Genomic DNA, 19,885 nt, shown 5'->3' with positions numbered 1-19,885 from the left:
TTCCCCATGAAAGAGGGAGAGATGGGGAGGGAGAAAGGGAGTATTGTGGCAAACTCCGTTATCGATATGTGGGGGTAATTTCAGAGGAACAGACACTCCTTGGAGCATGCACCGCACCACCCACACCTGGCGATGCAGAAACTGTCAAACATTCGTAGAGTTGGTCAAAGGAATCAATCAATCTCCAAGTTTTTCTGCCTCTTTCAAAAGTATGATTCAAGGGTGCCTTGGCTGTGACTGTGCTCATAATTGTGCAGCTGGACATTTTTGTGGAGGTCAGCTTGTCCATACAAGAACTGTGTGTGTTGTGGGCAATGCCAAGGCAACCCTTTGTGGTCTATATATGCAGCTACCATTATATGTGGCATGAAACAGACCGACTGCAGTCACAGAATGCATTCAGCCCATAGCTTTGGGGTATGCAGAACAAAGAGTATTCAGATTTCTACCTTGAAGTACTATCTCAAGGGGAATTACGGATTTTATAAGATTTGTAAACGCCAAATAATCTCTGGTGTCTGTACTATATGTTGTCATGCAAGCAGGAAACAAATTTGGTAAGGCTTGTTTCTATTTTCATAGTCCTAGTGTTTTAAAATTGCATCTGTAGATTTTTAAACCTCCAGCCTGACTTTTTCCAGAAGTAAGAATGCATTATGATTGATTGTTATAACTGCAAAGATATGCTTCCTGCTTTTATCACTCTACCCCCCCCCTCAAAGGACTGAATTTGGAAACAACAACAAAGGTCTATTTGCTGTACCATTCAGGTGCTTCCAGCACCCCAGAAAGTCTGCAGACAAGGCTGAGTGAAATTCAGTCTGGTTACCGACTTTGTCCCAGGACCAAAGAACAAAGCCTAAGGAGTTCATTGTAACTAAAAAACATGCACCCAACATGGTAAACACTAGCAGGTTCCCATAATAATATAGCTCCAAGTGTTCTGCTGTGGTGTGAGAGCAACCACAGTACAAAGACTCTTGAGTGGGACTTTAAGCATGCATGCACAAAGGTGAACCCTCCAGTTCCTAAGCCTGCCAAGTGTCCATGCACTGGATGCAATATCTGCATGAGGTCTCTGCGTGTGGGTCCAAACTGGAGTTAACTCACATAGGACACTGCACAAATGTGCAATCCAGTAAGCAGATCCCAACAGGTCTTTAGGCAGGAAAGATGCACACACTGAGCAGTGTGGTCTTGTTCCTTCACTATGTACAGATGCCAACTTGATTAGAACCTTGCTTGAATGAGTCTCCAATCCTGTGAACATTTTCAAGTAAACATGCATAGGCACAAGTGGACAGATGAACTTTCTCACTGGGATCTAGGAAATTAATTATTTAAGTAGGAGCTACTCACCTTTGATTTGCCTTTACTGTAACAAGCCTTTGTAGTAGCTTCATCACAAGACCACTCCACTCCCTAGCACACAGAAATAAATAAAGATTAGATGCAGAAAACAACAAGCAAAATGCCCAGGAGCAGGCTTAGAGATCGTGTGTTTCCACTGAAATAAACAACAATGATACAAAATTGCATGGGAGAGAAAATATAATGGCTGTATTTGGGCATCACGGTAAACCATAAATCATGGCTTGCTGGGCACGAGTGAATCATGACTGTTTCGCTTCTCCACGCTAGCACTGGGAACAAGCAAACCGCAAGCCCTGGCTCAGCATTGCTTCTGAACCGGAAGTCGTGGGTTGTTTTGCTCCAGATGATGGTAACTTACAGTTTGCTTTTGGCTTAGCAATCATGGTGTGCTTCTTCTGCACGCAAGAGGCAAGGAGTGAAGCAAGTAAATTCATTCACGCACAGGATGACGAAAGACCAAAATATAACTATGGAGAAATTAATTCAGGGCCACACGTAGCCACGTTTGTTCACCTGTTCCCCTTGTTCATGTATGAGGTGTGGCTGGGGTGGGTGTGGGGTTCAGGGTCTTGTTTCAACATCAAAACCTTTAATGTGCTGAACAAGCACATTAAGAAATAAACATGTTTTTTATTATTTAGAATGGCCAAAATGTTTACGTGTTTATTTAAAAAATCTGTATGCTGCCGTTCACCAAATGATTTCAAGACAGTCCAGGACAGCATACTAACAACCATGAAATACTATAAATAACAAATAAACACCATAAGGGATTAAAACAAAACATGAGGATGCAGGATGGATAAAGATGCACATTAAAATCAAAGACATTTTAAAGACCCAGGTGGAAAAAAGCAGTACCTTGAAAGCCAAGGAGATGACCGCAATTTAGGTCCCAGGCTATATAGGGCATTGCTGGGAAACCTCCAACGGGTCATTTCCCCCAAACCACGTCCCCCTGCTCTACATCTGACATCATATAAGGTAAGGCTCCCTGTTGAAAGCAGAATTTGCAGGAGCCTCTGATCAGCTGATGCCTGCAAATCTTTGTATCTTTGCCTGTGCAGTATATTGATTTCTGCAGTACTGCTGCTGAAGTCACGGAGTAGGCCATTTACCTCCCTGTTCTATGGACAACCTTTGAACATTCATTCCCTGCATTCCTTGCAACCAAGTCAGTGTTCATGTGAACCTAACCAGTGTGGGGTCATAGTTAGAGCACCAAACGAGGACTGAGGAGAACGGTGTTCAATTCTCTCTCTCCTGAACCATGAAGCTCACTGAGTACCTTTGGAGCAGTCAGCAACACTCACCCCACTTCACTGGGTTGTGAGGAGAAGATAGGGAGAAGATAGTATGTGTTGCCTGGAGGATATAAATATTATATTTATATTTATATATTTATTTTCAGGGTTTCATTTTCCTTTCTAAAAAACCTTACACTATTCAGTCAGATATTAAAAATACATAAAATTAGTATATTATTAATTATTTATCAATAATGCATTATTAATGTATCATTCTATATGATTAGAACTTCCAAATTATACTAAAGATTATTATACTAATAACCCAAATTATACTAAATCCCTATGTGGGACTGATATACCACTGTACTGCTCCAAAGGGTTGACAAAGGTGAGAGCTGAAGGAAGAGTTGAAGTCATCAATTCTTTGTCTGCTGAGGGACCAGTTTCCATGGAGACCCAGCCGTCAGCTGAGACAGACTGGAAGAGGGAGGGAGACCCACAAGATGCTTTTCCTTTCCAGGCATGGGCTGGAAATCTGTAGAACCTTTGCAAGTTTTCACTTGACTTGGCTAGTGCAATTGCCTCTACCTGACTTCAGCAACCCTACAACTGGCACAGAAACTAGAGCTGTGACTTCTTGATTCTTGTTTAAATAAATTCCCAAAGCCAAGAATCAACACTTGGCACGTAGCATCATGCAAGCAGCTTTTCTTGGAACCTGTACTTAGTTTGCTGTGAAATAATAGGCGAGGGGGGGGGGGGAGTATTTAACAGCAGGGATAATAGCTCAAAGATAATGTGATTTTCCAAACTTTCTACTGTCAAGGAACCTTGTTCACATTGACTCGCATGCAAAGTAATCAAGCTGTGATTGTCCCATGTGTTGGAGAAACCGCCCCATAATATTCCACATTTCAGAAGGAATTGGTCCTGATTTATCACTGCATCTGAAAGAAACTCATTGATGTGCTTCATTGTAGGTCGGGGAAAGTGTTTCCTGTGGTTTGAGAGGGCTCGCCCTGAAATGTCAGCGCATCATTTTTAAAAAGTCTCCTTGAATCAGAGAGGGGATCAGCAAATTCTGGAAGCATATTAAAAGCAGACTTTCAGGTAAAAGTCAACAAATTCACGGTTGCAGGTTCGTTGGGGAAGGAGTAGGACGTGTACCTTGCGGCTGATAGGAGCAGAATTGTTTTTAAAGGCTCCGTTCCTGAAAGTGTAAAAAAGTAAAGGGAAATGGCCAAGCATACCAAGCAGCATAGCTGTCAAGCGTCCCTTATCCCAGCGCCATGTCCCGCTGCTGTCCCTTATTGATGATGTCCCTTAAATAAGCTACTGAAGGTAATGGGGCCCTTTCTATGTCCAGCTGTGCTTTGTCAACAACAAATTGTTGCTGTTTTTTTGTGTTGAATATATGCTATATGGTAATTTATGGACCTAATGGGTATCTAAAGCCATTTGCACGCAACAAAATATGTATTTCATCAAAGTAATTGTTGATCCCTTATTTTGGCTGCTGATCCCTTATTTTCAAATCTGTAAGTTGACAGCTATGCCAAGCAGACTGCCCGTACGTCCACTGGTGGCAAAGCTCCATGTAAACAGCTGGCTACCAAAGCTGCTCGGAAAAGTGCTCCCTCTACTGGTGGAGTCATAGAATCATAGAATCATAGAATCATAGAGTTGGAAGAGACCACAAGGGCCGTCGAGTCCAACCCCCTGCCAAGCAGGAAACACCATCAGAGCACTCCTGACATATGGTTGTCAAGCCTCTGCTTAAAGACCTCCAAAGAAGGAGACTCCACCACACTCCTTGGCAGCAAATTCCACTGTCGAACAGCTCTTACTGTCAGGAAGTTCTTCCTAATGTTTAGGTGGAATCTTCTTTCTTGTAGTTTGGATCCATTGCTCCGTGTCCGCTTCTCTGGAGCAGCAGAAAACAACCTTTCTCCCTCCTTCATGTGACATCCCTTCATATATTTGAACATGGCTATCATGTTCAAGAAACCCCTTCGCTACAGGCCTGGTACTGTGGCGCTGCGAGAGATTCGTTATTACCAAAAGTCCACGGAACTTTTGATGCGCAAGCTTCCGTTCCAGAGGCTGGTAAGGGAGATGGCTCAAGACTTCAAGACAGACTTGAGGTTCCAGAGTGCAGCCATTGGTGCTCTGCAAGAGGCTAGTGAAGCATATCTGGTGGGTCTCTTTGAAGACACAAACCTGTGTGCCATCCATGCCAAGAGAGTCACCATCATGCCCAGAGACATCCAATTGGCTCGTAGGATGTGGGGGGAGAGGGCTTAAGAGGAGGAAGTTTTTATGGTGTTTTGTAGTAAATTCTGTAAAATACTTTGGTTTCAATTTGTGAGGTTTTTTTTGTATGAAATTGTTTATAATATGTTACATTTGTACTTAAACCATTCCATCTTTCACCCAGGATGAATGCTAAAAGTGACTGTTCACATAAAAACGCAGTGATGTGAGCTTTGTTGCTCAACAGTGACAAGTTGCTAATATGCAGACGGGATGGGTGATCTTTCTTGCTTTTCATGCATGTTTCCGTATGTTAATGACTTGTTGGGTAGCTAAAATTGTAAGGTACTAGAATCATAGAATCATAGAATCATAGAGTTGGAAGAGACCACAAGGGCCATCGAGTCCAACCCCCTGCCAAGCAGGAAACACCATCAGAGCACTCCTGACATATGGTTGTCAAGCCTCTGCTTAAAGACCTCCAAAGAAGGAGACTCCACCACACTCCTTGGCAGCAAATTCCACTGTCGAACAGCTCTTACTGTCAGGAAGTTCTTCCTAATGTTTAGGTGGAATCTTCTTTCTTGTACTTTGGATCCATTGCTCCGTGTCCGCTTCTCTGGAGCAGCAGAAAACAACCTTTCTCCCTCCTCTATGTGACATCCTTTTATATATTTGAACATGGCTATCATATCACCCCTTAACCTCCTCTTCTCCAGGCTAAACATGCCCAGCTCCCTTAGCCGTTCCTCATAAGGCATCGTTTCCAGGCCTTTGACCATTTTGGTTGCCCTCCTCTGGACACGTTCCAGTTTGTCAGTGTCCTTCTTGAACTGTGGTGCCCAGAACTGGACACAGTACTCCAGGTGAGGTCTGACCAGAGCAGAATCCAGTGGCACTGTTACTTCCCTTGATCTAGATGCTATACTCCTATTGATGCAGCCCAGAATTGCATTGGCTTTTTTAGCTGCCGCGTCACACTGTTGGCTCATGTCAAGTTTGTGGTCAACCAAGACTCCTAGATCCTTTTCACATGTACTGCTCTCAAGCCAGGTGTCACCCATCTTGTATTTGTGCCTCTCGTTGTTTTTTTTGCCCAAGTGCAATACTTTACATTTCTCCCTGTTAAAATTCATCTTGTTTGTTTTGGCCCAGTTCTCTAATCTGTCAAGGTCGTTTTGAAGTGTGATCCTGTCCTCTGGGGTGTTAGCCACCCCTCCCAGTTTGGTGTCATCTGCAAATTTGATTAGGATGCACTTGAGTCCATCATCCAAGTCGTTGATAAAGATGTTGAATAAGACCGGGCCCAAGACAGAACCCTGTGGCACCCCACTAGTCACTCTTCTCCAGGATGAAGAGGAACCATTGATGAGCACCCTTTGGGTCTGGTCAGTCAGCCAGTTACAAATCCACTGAGTGGTAGCATAGTCAAGACCGCATTTTACCAGCTTCTTTACAAGAATATCATGGGGCACCTTGTCAAATGCCTTGCTGAAATCAAGGTAGGCTACATCCACTGCGTTCCCTTCATCTACCAGGCTTGTAATTCTGTCAAAAAATGAGATCAGGTTCGTCTGACATGACTTATTTTTCAGAAATCCATGCTGACTATTGGTGATCACAGCATTCCTTTCTAGGTGCTCACAGATTGTTTGCTTAATGATCTGCTCCAGAATCTTCCCTGGTATTGATGTCAGACTGACTGGGCGGTAATTATTTGGGTCCTCTCTTTTCCCCTTTTTGAAAATAGGGACAACATTTGCCCTCCTCCAGTCTGCCGGGACTTCGCCTGTTCTCCAGGAATTCTCAAAGTTGATTGCCAGTGGTTCTGAGATCACATCTGCCAGTTCTTTTAATACTCTTGGATGCAGTTCATCTGGCCCTGGAAGAAGAAGAAGAGAAGAGTTTGGATTTGATATCCCGCCTTTCACTCCCTTTAAGGAGTCTCAAAGCGGCTAACATTCTCCTTTCCCTTCCTCCCCCACAACAAACACTCTGTGAGGTGAGTGGGGCTGAGAGACTGTGACTGGCCCAAGGTCACCCAGCAGTTGCATGTGGAGGAGCGGAGACGCGAACCCGGTTACCCAGATTACGTGACTACCGCTCTTAACCACTACCCCACACTGGCTCTCATTGGAGACTTGAATACATCTAAACTAGCCAAATATTCTTGTACTATCTCCTTAGTTATTCTGGGCTGTGTTTTCTCTGCTGAATCATTTGCTCCAAATTCTTCAGGTCGGGCATTGTTTTCTTTATCGGAGAAGACTGAGGCAAAGAAGGCATTGAGGAGTTCAGCCCTTTCTGTGTCCCCTGTTTGCATTTCACCATTTTCTCCTCTGAGTGACCCCACTGTTTCTTTGTTCTTCCTTTTGCTACGAACATACCCATAAAAGCCTTTTTTGTTGCTTTTAACCTCTCTAGCAAGCCTGAGTTCATTCTGTGCTTTAGCTTTTCTGACTTTGTGTCTACACGTGCTGGCTATTTGTTTGAATTCCTCTTTGGTGGTTTCCCCCCTTTTCCATTTTTTGTACACATCCTTTTTTAATCTTAACTCAGTTAAAAGTTCTTTAGATAGCCACCCTGGCTTCTTTAGGCACCTTCCATGTTTCCGTCTCATTGGTATTGCCTGAAGTTGTGCTTTTACTATCTCCCTCTTAACAAACTCCCAGCCATCATGAACTCCCTTTCCTTTTAGTATTACTGTCCATGGGATCTCACCCAGCACTTCCCTAAGTTTTATGAAGTCGGCTTTCTTAAAGTCAAGAAATTGAGTCCTAGTATGCTTGGCTGCTCCTTTCCGTTGTATAGTAAACTTCAGAAGAGCATGATCACTTGCGCCTAATGATCCTTCCACTTCTACCCCATTAACCAGGTCATCGACATTGGTTAGGACCAGATCTAAAATGGCTGTTCCTCTTGTTGCTTCTCCCACTTTCTGGACAATGAAGTTGTCTGCAAGGCCAGTGAGGAATCTGTTTGACCTTATGCTCTTGGCTGAGTTTGACATCCAACAAATATCTGGGTAATTGAAGTCCCCCATTACTACTATCTCCCTTCCTTTTGCATGCTTGGCCATCTGTTCCAGGAAGGCATCATCTATGTCCTCCATTTGGCTTGGGGATCTATAGTAAACTCCCACAATGAGGTCACTGTTATTCTTCTCTCCCTTAATTTTGACCCAAATGCTCTCACTTTGGCTTTGAGGTTCTAAATCTTGGATCTCTTCACAGGTATACACATCCCTGACATATAACGCCACTCCTCCTCCTTTCTTGTCTGGTCTGTTTCTCTGAAATAGATTGTATCCCTCCATTATTACATTCCAATCGTGGGACTTATCCCACCAGGTTTCAGTGATGCCTATTATGTCATATTTAGTTTGCTGTACCAAGAGCTCAAGCTCATCTTCTTTATTTCCCATGCTTTGTGCATTAGTGTACAGACATTGAAGTCCATTAGTCATTCCCCCGTGTCTCTTATTTAAGGATTTTTTCCTCCCACCACTAGGTCTGCTTGCTGTTTCCTCCATTTGGTCTATGACATTTGGATGATCATCTTCATCAATTGATAGACTCCTACCTTCAGGAGCACTGTCTCCCTCCCCCACATTAGTCAGTTTAAAGCCCTCCTGATGAGGTTTCTGAGTTTTTTGGCAAAAACATTCCTCCCAACCGTTGTGAGGTGCAGCCCATCGCTTGCCAGAAGTCCATCTTCAAGAAACTGCAGTCCGTGATCTAAAAATCCAAACCGTTCCTGTTTACACCATTTGCGAAGCCAGCTGTTTACTTCCACTATTTTCCCCGCTCTGCCTGAGCCACTAGAATTGATATAAATGTGTACAGGGTATTTTTGCAATAAAACTGGTTATAAGGTAAAGGGACCCCTGACCATTAGGTCCAATTGTGACCGACTCTGGGGTTGGGGCGCTCATCTCGCTCTATAGGCAGAGGGAGCCGCCGTACAGCTTCCGGGTCATGTGGCCAGCATAACTAAGCCGCTTCTGGCAAACCAGAGCAGCACGCGGAAATGCCGTTTACCTTCCCGCTGGAGCGGTACCTATTTATCTACTTGCAATTTGACTTGCTTTCGAACTGCTAGGTTGGCAGGAGCAGGGACCGAGCAACGGGAGCTCACCCCGTCGCGGGGATTCGAACCACTGACCTTCTGATAGGCAAGTCGTAGGCTCTGTGGTTTAACCCACAGTGCCACCTGTGTCCCTAAAACTGGTTACAACTTGATCCAAAAAAAAAAAAGGCAACAAATTCTTAATTCAGGGCAAGCATACAAATAACCAGATTTAAACAATTATTTAATTCTGGTTCTTTTATTTTCTTGATTATGATTACTGGATTATTTATACAGTGGTACCTCATGTTACAGATGCTTCAGGTTCCAGACGCTTCAAGTTCCAGACTCTGCTAACCCAGAAATACTACCTCGGGTTAAGAACTTTGCTTCAGGATGAGAACAGAAATCATGCTCCGGTGGCGCAGCAGCAGCAGCAGCAGCAGCAGGAGGCCCCATTAGCTAAAGTGGTGCTTCAGGTTAAGAACAGTTTCAGGTTAAGAATGGACTACTGGAACGAATTAAGTTCTTAACCCGAGGTACCACTGTACAGTCAAACCTTGGTTGTCAAATATAATCTGTTCCGGAAGACCTTTCAACTTCCGAAACGTTTGACAACCGAGGCGCAGCTTCCGATTGGTTGCCAGAGCTTCTTGCACTCAAGCAGCGAAAACCATGTGCGTGGGAGGCAGACCCCAGAGACAGCTCTTGAGGTTTGTTACAGTCTTCAACTGGCCTTTGTCTTTGCTTTGATCTGCAGCAATTAGCAGGTGATAGCATGTATCTCCATGCTATGAAAATGTTCACCTGCTAATTGCTGAAGATCAAACACTTTTAAAAGACACAGGAACCAGGGCTGGTTGAAAAGTTGACAACCGTGCCCTGTTCTGTTTCAGGACTTCTGATCTTCACTGTTCCACATGGTTAGGACTAGAAATCAGAGAGATCGGCTTTTTTCTGCTTAACCTGCTTCCCAATTCAGTGAATGGTTCTATTGCCTTGAAATGCCAGATTTCAACATGAAAAGTTTGGTCCAGCTCTAGTATAAACTCTTGCCTTCTGTCTCCTGCTTTTCCCCAAACCCCTGCCTGCTCTAAGCACCAAATTCAGTTAACAGCAAGCCTGGTTTGTTTCTTTGCTTTTTGTTTTTTTTACCACCAGAAAAATACACATTTTACAGAGTAACATAAAGAAAAGGAGGGGGGAAAGACAGAAGCAGATCTCTGCCCCAAGGAGCTTACAATCTTAGTTTAGACAGAGGAGAAACGAAGGAAGGAAAGAAAAAGGTAACTGGATGAATGGAAGAATATAACTGAAGGCAGTTCAGTGGGTGGAGTCCAGCAAGTGGAGGCTATTTATTTATTTTTATTTAATATTTACAATACACTTATACTGAAGTACACAACACCACCACACTTAAACTTATAAGTATTGTTTAGGCACCTGCTTAGGAGAAACATCAGTCATGTCAAAGGTGCCGCTGACCCCGCTGCTGCATAGCAGCTCAATACAACACGTAACACAATATTTTAATGTAAGAGTTAATTTCGTGTGCATAGCGCCATTGAGTCTGATAAGCCCCACTGTTGTGAATGACAAGCGCTGCCGCTGGCGTGGCATGTCTTTGGTAAATGACCGCAGAAAGATGAAAGTCTTTTGGTGAAACAGTACGTATACATTTCAGTAATACCTAGGTATATATGTATTTTGTTTTTCTAGCTTAATCAGAATTATTTATTACTTCATAACAGGTAGATAGTTAAGAGCTTAGGTGGCTTCAGCAGTGGGCGTCCCCCAGAATTCAGCGCCCGGGTGCCCCGCACCCCTTGCACCCTGGGTAAAGACAGCCCTGCCCATAGGAGCTTTGGAGGAAGAACAAGGAGGAGTTTGTGTATGAATGAAGTATTGCGCTGTTACACCCATTATGACACACACCAGACAGATACAGCAACAACATCTACCATCGCAACCACTCATACCAACAGAAATACATCTCTTTTGAGCCCCTTCCAACTCCACAATTCTGTGATTCTATGAACTTCTATAAACTAAAAACAGAAAACAAACAGAAAAGAACAAAACAAAATTCCAGACAGATGGCAGAGCATGCCTTAGGCAGATGGCTCTGGTAATTAGACACTGGCAAAATATATTATTTCCAAAGGTGGTTGGATTACACCGCCTCAGAAAACAGCTACATAATTTCATAATTCCATTTAGTTGCGTTTTTACTATTGTTATCTGTTTGCCTTCACATCTTATGCCATGTATTCAAACACCATGTTTTTCAAAGGTGCAATGCAACCAAGAATATAATTTGACAGAACAAAATGACAGTAATCAGTGCAGGCTTCAGGTTTGCAGGCCTGGTGAAGGGGGGCTCTGGCAAAAACCGTCATCCTCCACCCCAGGAGTTTGCTAGCTGGTCAGGGAGAGCGAGGCAGTGGGGAAGCAGCTTCTCCCTCGCTGCCATTGCTACTCACTTGCTCCCCCCTCCAGGCCTGGGTTTGGTGAGCACATGGGCAATGAAAGCCAAAGGAGGAGAAGCATCAGGGGCAGAAGGTCCTTGGCAGAGAGACTCTGCCAACCTCTGACAGACACAGATTGACCGTACCCATGCAACAATGGAATAGCATCACTGTGCATCGCTCCAAGATGTCTTAGCTGTTGTAGCTACTGACTCATAGTCAGGGAACGGAGTTTATTGCTTACTGAAGGAACCAGGGGCGTTTTACCCATAGAGGCTAGTGGCGCGGGGCACCAGGGCGCCAAGTTCTGGAGGGTGCCAGGGAAGAGGCGGAGGCTGGACGCGGTGCCTCTCAGCTCACCGCTGAAGCAGTGCCGTGCCCGGCGCCTCCTTCTGCCGTGGCCACCACAGCACAAAGCGGCCAGTTGAGCCGGGAGGCACCGTGTCCAGCCTCTTCCCTGGCACCCTCCAGAACTTGGTGCCCTGGTGCCGCACTCCAGCCGCTGCCTGCCACTTCCAGCCCCACCGGCAGCGCCATTCTCCCTAAACGGGGAGGGGGGGAGGGGGCGCTGGAGGGAGCTTTGCACCATGGCGCCGGATATGCTTAAGACGGCCTTGGAAGGAACACACGTGAACATGAGAACTGCCTTGCTAGATCAACTCCAGTCATTTCTCCAACAACTGCAAGACAAGACAGCTCTGGAAACTTACAAGCAGAGCACAAGGGTTATGGCCAAGCCAAGGTTTAATTTAGCAGTAGTGGTTAACAGCAGTAACAGCCTCATCCTCCATTTAAAGCCATTCTGCTGCCTCCTGTGGTGTCTCTCATGGGGACAGAAGATTCTTCAATCCAGTGGAGGTTTTACTCAGTGGAAAGGAGACTGAGGTGAGTTTTGTCAATTGGTTCTCTCCTCTGCAGGTCCCCCTTCCCTCTGAATCTTATGTGCTGTTCTGAAGGGTCCCCCATTCAGGCATAGATGGGGGCTGCAGTGAGGACAAACTGGAGAAAATCTCCTCCTTCCCGGTTCTGCTAAAGCCTCTGCTGGATCAAAGTGTCTTCTGTCAGCAGACGGTCACCACTGGATGCAACCCATTTAGCTAGTGGTGACTGTCACATCTAGCCAGGCCCCCAAAAGGAGTTATGCACTTGAGACAGGTGAGACTTTGCAAAATAGGGTGGCAGGAGCAAGTTCTTTTTACCAGTTCAAAATACTCTCCCTAAGTCTTGTTGCACCTGGAAGAAGTGCTGCTTTCTCTGTTGCAACAGCTTATGAGGAAGAAAGGAAAATATCACAGCCCACATTCAGAGAACCTGCGCCGTTCTCTAGCTGCAGGGTAATCTCAGAGGGAGAGAAGCCACTGCCTGAGGAGTCATCACCTCCCGCTCCTCCCAGACCACCCAGGCCAGAGGATGGACTACTGTCAGGCTCCATCAGATCCTCCAAGCGTCCCTCGTTTACAGGGACAGTTCTGGATTTACAGAAACTGTCCCGGTTTCTGATTTGATCCCGGAATGTCCCCCTTTTCCTTAGAACATCCCTATTTTCATTGGAGTAATGTTGGAGGGTATGGAGTTATCTGGCCCCCGAGCCATCTGAAGGGAAGTTTTTTAATGTCTGGAAGTTTTTTAATGTTTAATGTTTTATTATGTTTTTATATATGTTGGAAGCCACTGTGAGTGGCTAGGGCAACCCAGTCAGATGGGTGGGATATAAATAGTAAAGTTGCTGCTGTTGTTATGGACGCCTCTATTTTCGTCACAGAAATGTTGGAGGGTTGTCAGCTCAGGACACCCCTCACTTCCTCCAGCCTGCAGGAGGCAGCTTTTGCAGAAGAGGGCGATGGCCCTTTAAAAGAACAAACCATTCTCCTGAAGGGGTGGAGCAAATGCAGGGGGCTCAGGCCAGCCAACCAGCCTCTATATGACTTCAGGATGCTCTTGAGGTAGAAGTTCTCCTCTCTAAGACTTAGTCAAGAAGACCGAGACCAGGATAGGCAACATGGCAGCCTGCAGGTATTTTGGACTACAACTCCCATTATCCCTGATCATTAGTCCTGCTGGCTGGGGCTGGAGGGCACCATGTTGAGAACCCCTGACCTGACTCTGTAGGACATTCCGAGTTCTGCCTGGATATGCCATTACTGGAACTTTTGTATGCAGTGCATATGCTCTGCCAGCCAGCAATGGTCCTTCCTCTTTCTCATTCCTAATAATAATTCACATGGTGGTTGTCTTTAAAAAAACACACACAAAACAGTACTGCACATATTTTCATGGAGCAGCCCCCTCAGAAGCCAGCATCCCTCCCAGCTCCTCTGAGCAGCCTGCATTTAAAGTTACTTTTTCAAACAGTTATGGTACCAACACATGGCAGCTGAGGGCATCTTAAGAGATGCAATGAGCATTATTCAAAACACTATTGAGAAGCAATTATGAGAAAATTCTTCAAGCTGTGTCAAAATGCGCTCAAACAAATTTGGCATTTATTTCCAGCCGTACCCTTTAGCAATGCTTGGCAGGATTTTTGGAATAATGCTGTCGAACTGGTAACATGTACTGTGGTCTTCTGTCAGACAAATTCTGTAATCAAACTGAGGCAGAACTGAAAGGATAGTGGTACATGCTTTAAAATAAAAGCTGATAAAGGCCAGAGTGTGTATGATATCAATAGCTGAAGAATCTATATGGATGGCTGTAGAGAAAGGTTAGTGAAATATATAATGTGTTGTGCTATGCAAGCAGTCCTGCAGGGAACCTGGCATCACAGCAGATAAATAACTGTCAGGCCAAAAATCCTATGAATTGTAGTTTCTACATTTCTGTTTATTACAATTATAATTCCAACCTCTTTGAACTTCAGTCCTTGGTGAAGTAGCACATAGCTGTATTTGTTCTTACCTGTGCACACATTTAAAAGACATGTGGACATGCATGAATATTACCCATAGATTTATAACTCTGTCCTGTGCATGCCTAATCTCCAGTAATACCCATTAATTTCACTCGTCTCTCTCCTAGGCAAGTATCTATGGGAAGCTCTGGCAACCACACAACAAAAATATTTGCCTGGCAAAGGGTGAAGCCGCCCTCAATAAATACCCCATATATGCTAGTATTTCAACTTCACTCACCATTAACCTCATTAATGCAGGGAGTAAAACACCTGCACGGCTACAGTGCATGACCGTATGCCTCCTTCTCCCCCTTTCTAAAAAAAATTGTAGGTGGTTAATTTGGACACATTGTGCCCCAAGAGCACAGTGAAAATGGCCCTGAGTAGGTAGACAGACCAAGTTCCTCTTGTAGCGGGGGTGGCTTCTAATATAAAGGCCTTTGGCTGCCAAGGCAAGCAGGTGTTTTGTATGTTTTTAAAAGGCATCTTTACAAGATGGACTATAAAGGCAATTCAGTAACAGCTGAAACCCTCTGTGCAATAGGAATACAAAATACAAAATGCAGACTCAGGTAGGGATCATACGCACAATTAGTTTCCATTATTATGCTTAGCTTATAGGGAATTTCTGTTCCCCACAAGCAAAGAGTTGAATGCCATCCACGTCATGGCTTCACAAAGTAAGAGCCAATTTATATGTTAGATTTTGAAGATAATTCACACATGACCTTTTTAGGTTAAGAGGAACATCTTTGGGAAAGTATTAAGCACAAGGGCGTATTAGCAAAGAGCCAGGATTGGCTATAGCTCTCTCTGTCAGAGAACCTGGTTGCCAGCCCAGGTTTTCTGTCAAATAATGTGTGGCAGAGGTGCTAAGTTGTGCCTAACATGGGGGGGGGGGGGAGGCACGCAATACAGGTGCGCTGGGCTCCTCAAAGAGTTGCACACACACACACACCTTACCTGGCTGCATAACATATGGAGCTAAGACATAATTAAACCTTATCTATCTATAAGAAATGTAAATACAAGCCATCAGCAGTAGCAACCATATTGCGCATGTACAAGTCATGGTAGATACATTTGTATATAGATCACTGTAGGTAGTACCCACTTCAGACTGCAGGTGGGAATTCACTTGATGAAATGCCCTTCCGTACCAGAGAGAGAGAGAGAGAGAGAGAGAGAGAGAGAGAGAGAGAGAGAAAACCCTCTGCATAGAAAACTAGGTATCAAGGACAGAAGGCAGCAGAACCACATGCTCATAGTCCCTGAAATGCTAATTGCTAGAAGAAAGATGTATTAAAAGAAGCCTACACAATTTGTCCCAAAAAGCTGGTCTGAGATTTATTTTAAAATACTGTATAGTGAGAAATAAAATATACAAGAGAAGCCAACTGTGTGGATAAAATTCAATAAAAATGCTTTAAAGGGGACAAAAGAAGGGGGAAACAAAACAAAAGTCAATTGCACCATTTGGCATCCTGAAGCTTTTTCACATCTTCACTGAAAACGTTTTAATGTCCATTTGTTTTGCTTCTTTTTTAAAAGAGGGAGGGGTAAAAGTTAACTGCTTACCTGGATGAGAGAAAGATCCTCACTATGTAGCCTGAAGAGGTAGTTTCTAAAAGAGGGAAAGGAGAAATGGCATCAGTTATGCAGGTGAACCAGGAGAAGATGGTGCTTGGATATTCTTGATTTAGAAGCTTAAAAGCCTTTGTCACAGTAAACCTGGATTTGCCACTGACAGTGCACTTGACAAATAGCTGCAGCCGCCCCTGGCTCTTCAATAAGGAGTAAACCTATATAATGTATCTGTTAACCACACATTGTGTTTAGCTTAGCAGAACCAGGAGTTGGGAAGATTTCCTATTGAAATCAAACAAGCCCCTGCAATTTTGGAAATCTTCTGCCTGCTGAAAATGTTTCTATTCTGCGAAGAAGTGTTGGCCACTTGTTCTGTATTTCATTATTTTATAGTTTTATGATGTTTCATCATTTTATTGTACACAGCCATGGTATTTTTCAATGAGTTGTCAATTTAGAAATACTCTGACAGAGAAATAAAACGTTTCAAAACTTGTTTGTCTTGTTAGGCGTTTCTAAGTGTACACTGAAGGTTGTCGAAAGCAGAGAGATGTTTGATAATTTTACTGTAGGTATCTTACCTTAAGCATCTTAGGATATGAGATCTACATTTTCTTTCTTAGTTTCTCTAAAGTTTACTCCCACTGGCATTTTGAGCGACTAGGAGGAGGATATACAAATATCTGTGTGTCTGTTATATATCAAATATCAAATAACTCTATAGACTCTTGACATGTGGAGCATAGACAGAGAGGAAGTCCCAGAGCCCAGGGTTGGATTCAAGTAGCACTAAGTAGGAATGGCCTAGGCTTGTACAATGTGACTCTCCTCCCCTACATCTTCCCCTTTGGGGGACAGTGGGGGGGGTGCAGGAGGGAAGGGGAAGGGAAGGGGAAGTCCCACTGCACAAGCAGAAGTCACTCTGTGCAATTATTTGGTTGAATACTGCAAAAGTCCTTTAAGGACCTTCCTTCTTTTCTTTCTTAATCTACAGGAGCTCGTCTTTTCATACATTTTACATGAATATTTCTGTAGACTTTCCTGCAGCAAGCACAAAAATAAAATATTCCTCTAGTCAGCAACTAGATTTGCAGGAGAAGCTTGATAAAGATGGGATGAAAGTTGTGGGAGCAGCTTCCTCTGTGGACTGTCAGTGACTATCGGCTCAACCCTACATATCTTGCTTCTGAGTTGGCCAGATAATAGTCCTCAGAGAAGGGCACTTTGGCCTATGGGCTTTCAGCTGCTTATCCCTAATTTATGCAGAATGGAAACCCTGTTTTAGGAATTGCAAGGCTGAAGGTTTTTTTCAGTTGGACAGCCTCTCTCAGATTGCCTTCCTGTAGCAGCAGAGCATCTGATGTTTTCTATTTGAGAAAAATGAAGAGCCGGCCAGGAAGTAACGACCTTCCTTTCCTACAGTAGCTCATTGTCAAAAACGTCTTTGAAATTTTCACCCTCACTACTGTGGTCTCCATTATTAAAACTCCTATCTCTCTCTCACACACACATTTCCTCTGACAGCATCAAATCCGCAATGTGTAAAGACAGGACATCTCTAATGCAGCCATTAAGACCTTCTTATACAGGCATCCATATTCCAGTGGCACTTTGGATCTCCCATTTCCAACTCTCACTCGCTCTTGGTTACAAACTTTAATGAAACATCATAAAAATAAATGTACTGTTGTGGCTGCTGGCTAACCATTATTTTTGTTAGGTGGTTGCTGGGTAACAGCCCAAGATAATCTGTTAGTTTCATTAATTAACATGAATATCAGAAGGTGGTCTTTATAAAATCTGTAATAGGAGTTAGGGAGGTTTTTTCTGACTTTGAAAACAATTCAAATTCAGGTTTGGCCATCATCTTGAACAACTGTGGCAATGATTAATGAGAGGAATTATTGCTATCTCAGTACCTATGAAACCAAATTTGAATTCATAAGTTATTTTTAAGAGGCATTGCAATAACCTAAAAAATTCCTTCACCTTTTGATGAGCAGCTGTTCCATTGTTTGAAGCCGTAAGGATTTAGAAACAAAAAACCAAAGCAACCTGCTTCAGCCCAGATCTGAAAAACCATATTTTTCTTCTCTGCAGAACCAAACCACCACCACCTCCACAGATCTCTTTTGGTTGTTTTTACAGCCAGGGCATGGGTGGTAGAGCTATATCAAAGGCAAACCAGGAGAGTACAAGCTGGGTAGGATTCATGGAGTATCAGGGCAGAGCAGGCGGAAAAATCAGCAAGCAGGTTCATGGCACATTCCAGGAGTTCCAAGTGAGAGCTTTTCAGCAGCCTGCTAACATTCTCTTCCTACTTCCTTCTAGAGGGGCTGGTAGGAGCATAGCTGTCAACTTTTCCCTTTTCTTGCGAGGAATCCTATTCGGAATAAGGGAATTTCCCTTTAAAAAAGGGAAATGTTGACAGCTATGGGTAGGAAGCTCAAATGAACTGGCATTGAAAGGCAGGACTGGGCTAAGGAGCAATGTTCACCAATTTGATCAGAACTGAATTTTAACAAACGTAAGAAAGAACTTTCATCCATGCACACTGCAGGTGGTGACATGGCATGTTTTATTTAAGTTGCATTGCTTCATCAAAACAAAAACAACACTTTGGGGGTTAGCTGTTTAAATTTTTGGGCAACTAATAAAACAAACCACCAGTCATCATCTAAGCCACTTCCTTAAAGCAGTATTATTATAGCTCAGTCTGACCCCAGAAACCCAGGTCAACATCTGTAGATAGAATCAAAAGCAGGATAATAAAAAGGGCAAAAATATTGCATGCTTAGGGCCACAACAGTTGTATCCCAAATTAAGATATTGCTGGGCAAGTTTAAGCATGTTTGACTCTTAACTGTTTGCAAGATTTGTTCGTTGGGCTGATTTGAAACTAGTAAAAGTCTAGGCTCATAGCAGAGTGTCAAGATGCACTCTAATGCTAAAAAAATCCACTCATGACAGAAATATAAAGAGCAGTAACAGACAGTGCTTTAACTTGTTGTGAGTCAGCTTCACAATTTGCATGAAAGGGAGAAACACCCACAAATCAAATGCTAATTCAGCCAGTCCCTTCCTTACTGTGACAGTCTAACCAGAACTGTATAATATGATTCTCTTGGCTGCATCACTGAGCTTCAAGTCCTAAACACTGCCAGGATTGCAGAATCTAGTTTTCTTAAAAAAGTGGTTACCAAGTATCACAGCTAATTTTGAAGTCCATAGCTTGTTCACATGTTAAGGTTAAGGTAAAGGTACCCCTGCCCGTACGGGCCAGTCGTGACCGACTCTGGGGTTGCGCGCCCATCTCACTCAAAGAGGCCGGGGGCCAGCGCTGTCCGAAGACACTTCCGGGTCACATGGCCAGCGTGACGAAGCTGCTCTGGCGAGCTTGCAGCAGCGCAGCACATGGAAACGCCGTTTACCTTCCCGCTATAAAGCGGTACCTATTTATCTACTTGCACTTAGGGGTGCTTTCGAACTCCTAGGTGAGCAGGAGCTGGGACCGAACGACGGGAGCTCACGCGGGGATTCGAACCGCCGACCATACGATCGGCAAGTCCTAGGCACTGAGGTTTTACCCACAGCGCCACCCACGTCCCTTGTTCACATGTTACATGGATATAAATGATGCATTTTAATCAAATATGCATTCAAACAAGAAAAATTAGCCATCTGATAAGAGAGAATTTTTTAAAAGCATTGTCTCACCTTGCTCCAACAACAAGTTCTTTTTGTCTTGGATCAAATGTTATCTGAGAGAAGTCGACAGCATTTTCTGCTCTGAATACATGTAACCAAGGAGCAATCTCTATACAAACATAAATTTGATAAATACATAAAATCAGATTATTAGCATTAAAAATATTTAGCATTTACCTAGATTTTTCAATGCTATCAAGGAACTTTGCCTATCTTATTTCATGAATCCTTACAACAGCCTTGTAAGCTGATGTTTCTTTAGCATAGTGCTAGCCTAAGGCAGT

General features: G+C 43.7%; 2 protein-coding genes across 6 annotated transcripts in view; one reads left to right on the top strand and one right to left on the bottom strand.

The window, feature by feature from the left end:
• Positions 1 to 19,885, bottom strand: part of SEMA5A (semaphorin 5A) — a 142,052-nt gene that overhangs the window by 57,887 nt on the left and 64,280 nt on the right. For all 5 annotated transcript variants that reach the window (XM_083448595.1, XM_083448599.1, XM_083448598.1 and 2 more), the window contains exons 3-5: positions 19,611 to 19,710; positions 15,885 to 15,930; positions 1,360 to 1,422 (exon numbers count right to left, since the gene is read on the bottom strand). In XM_083448595.1, the coding sequence (XP_083304721.1) occupies positions 1,360 to 1,422; positions 15,885 to 15,930; positions 19,611 to 19,710 (209 nt within the window). The remainder of the gene's footprint in view (positions 1 to 1,359; positions 1,423 to 15,884; positions 15,931 to 19,610; positions 19,711 to 19,885) is intronic.
• On the top strand, positions 1,756 to 5,087 carry LOC310682055 (histone H3.3A-like; the record flags this gene model as incomplete). The annotated part of the gene is made up of 3 exons (XM_083450300.1): positions 1,756 to 1,798; positions 4,168 to 4,274; positions 4,629 to 5,087. 3 exons carry the CDS (start codon positions 1,756 to 1,758, stop codon positions 4,926 to 4,928), a joined length of 450 nt encoding a protein of 149 aa, XP_083306426.1. The 3' UTR covers positions 4,929 to 5,087.

This window comes from Podarcis tiliguerta, assembly GCF_965153285.1.
Source record: "Podarcis tiliguerta genome assembly, chromosome: 7".
Taxonomy (NCBI): domain Eukaryota; kingdom Metazoa; phylum Chordata; class Lepidosauria; order Squamata; family Lacertidae; genus Podarcis; species Podarcis tiliguerta.
This window is presented reverse-complemented; position numbering and strand designations above follow the sequence as displayed.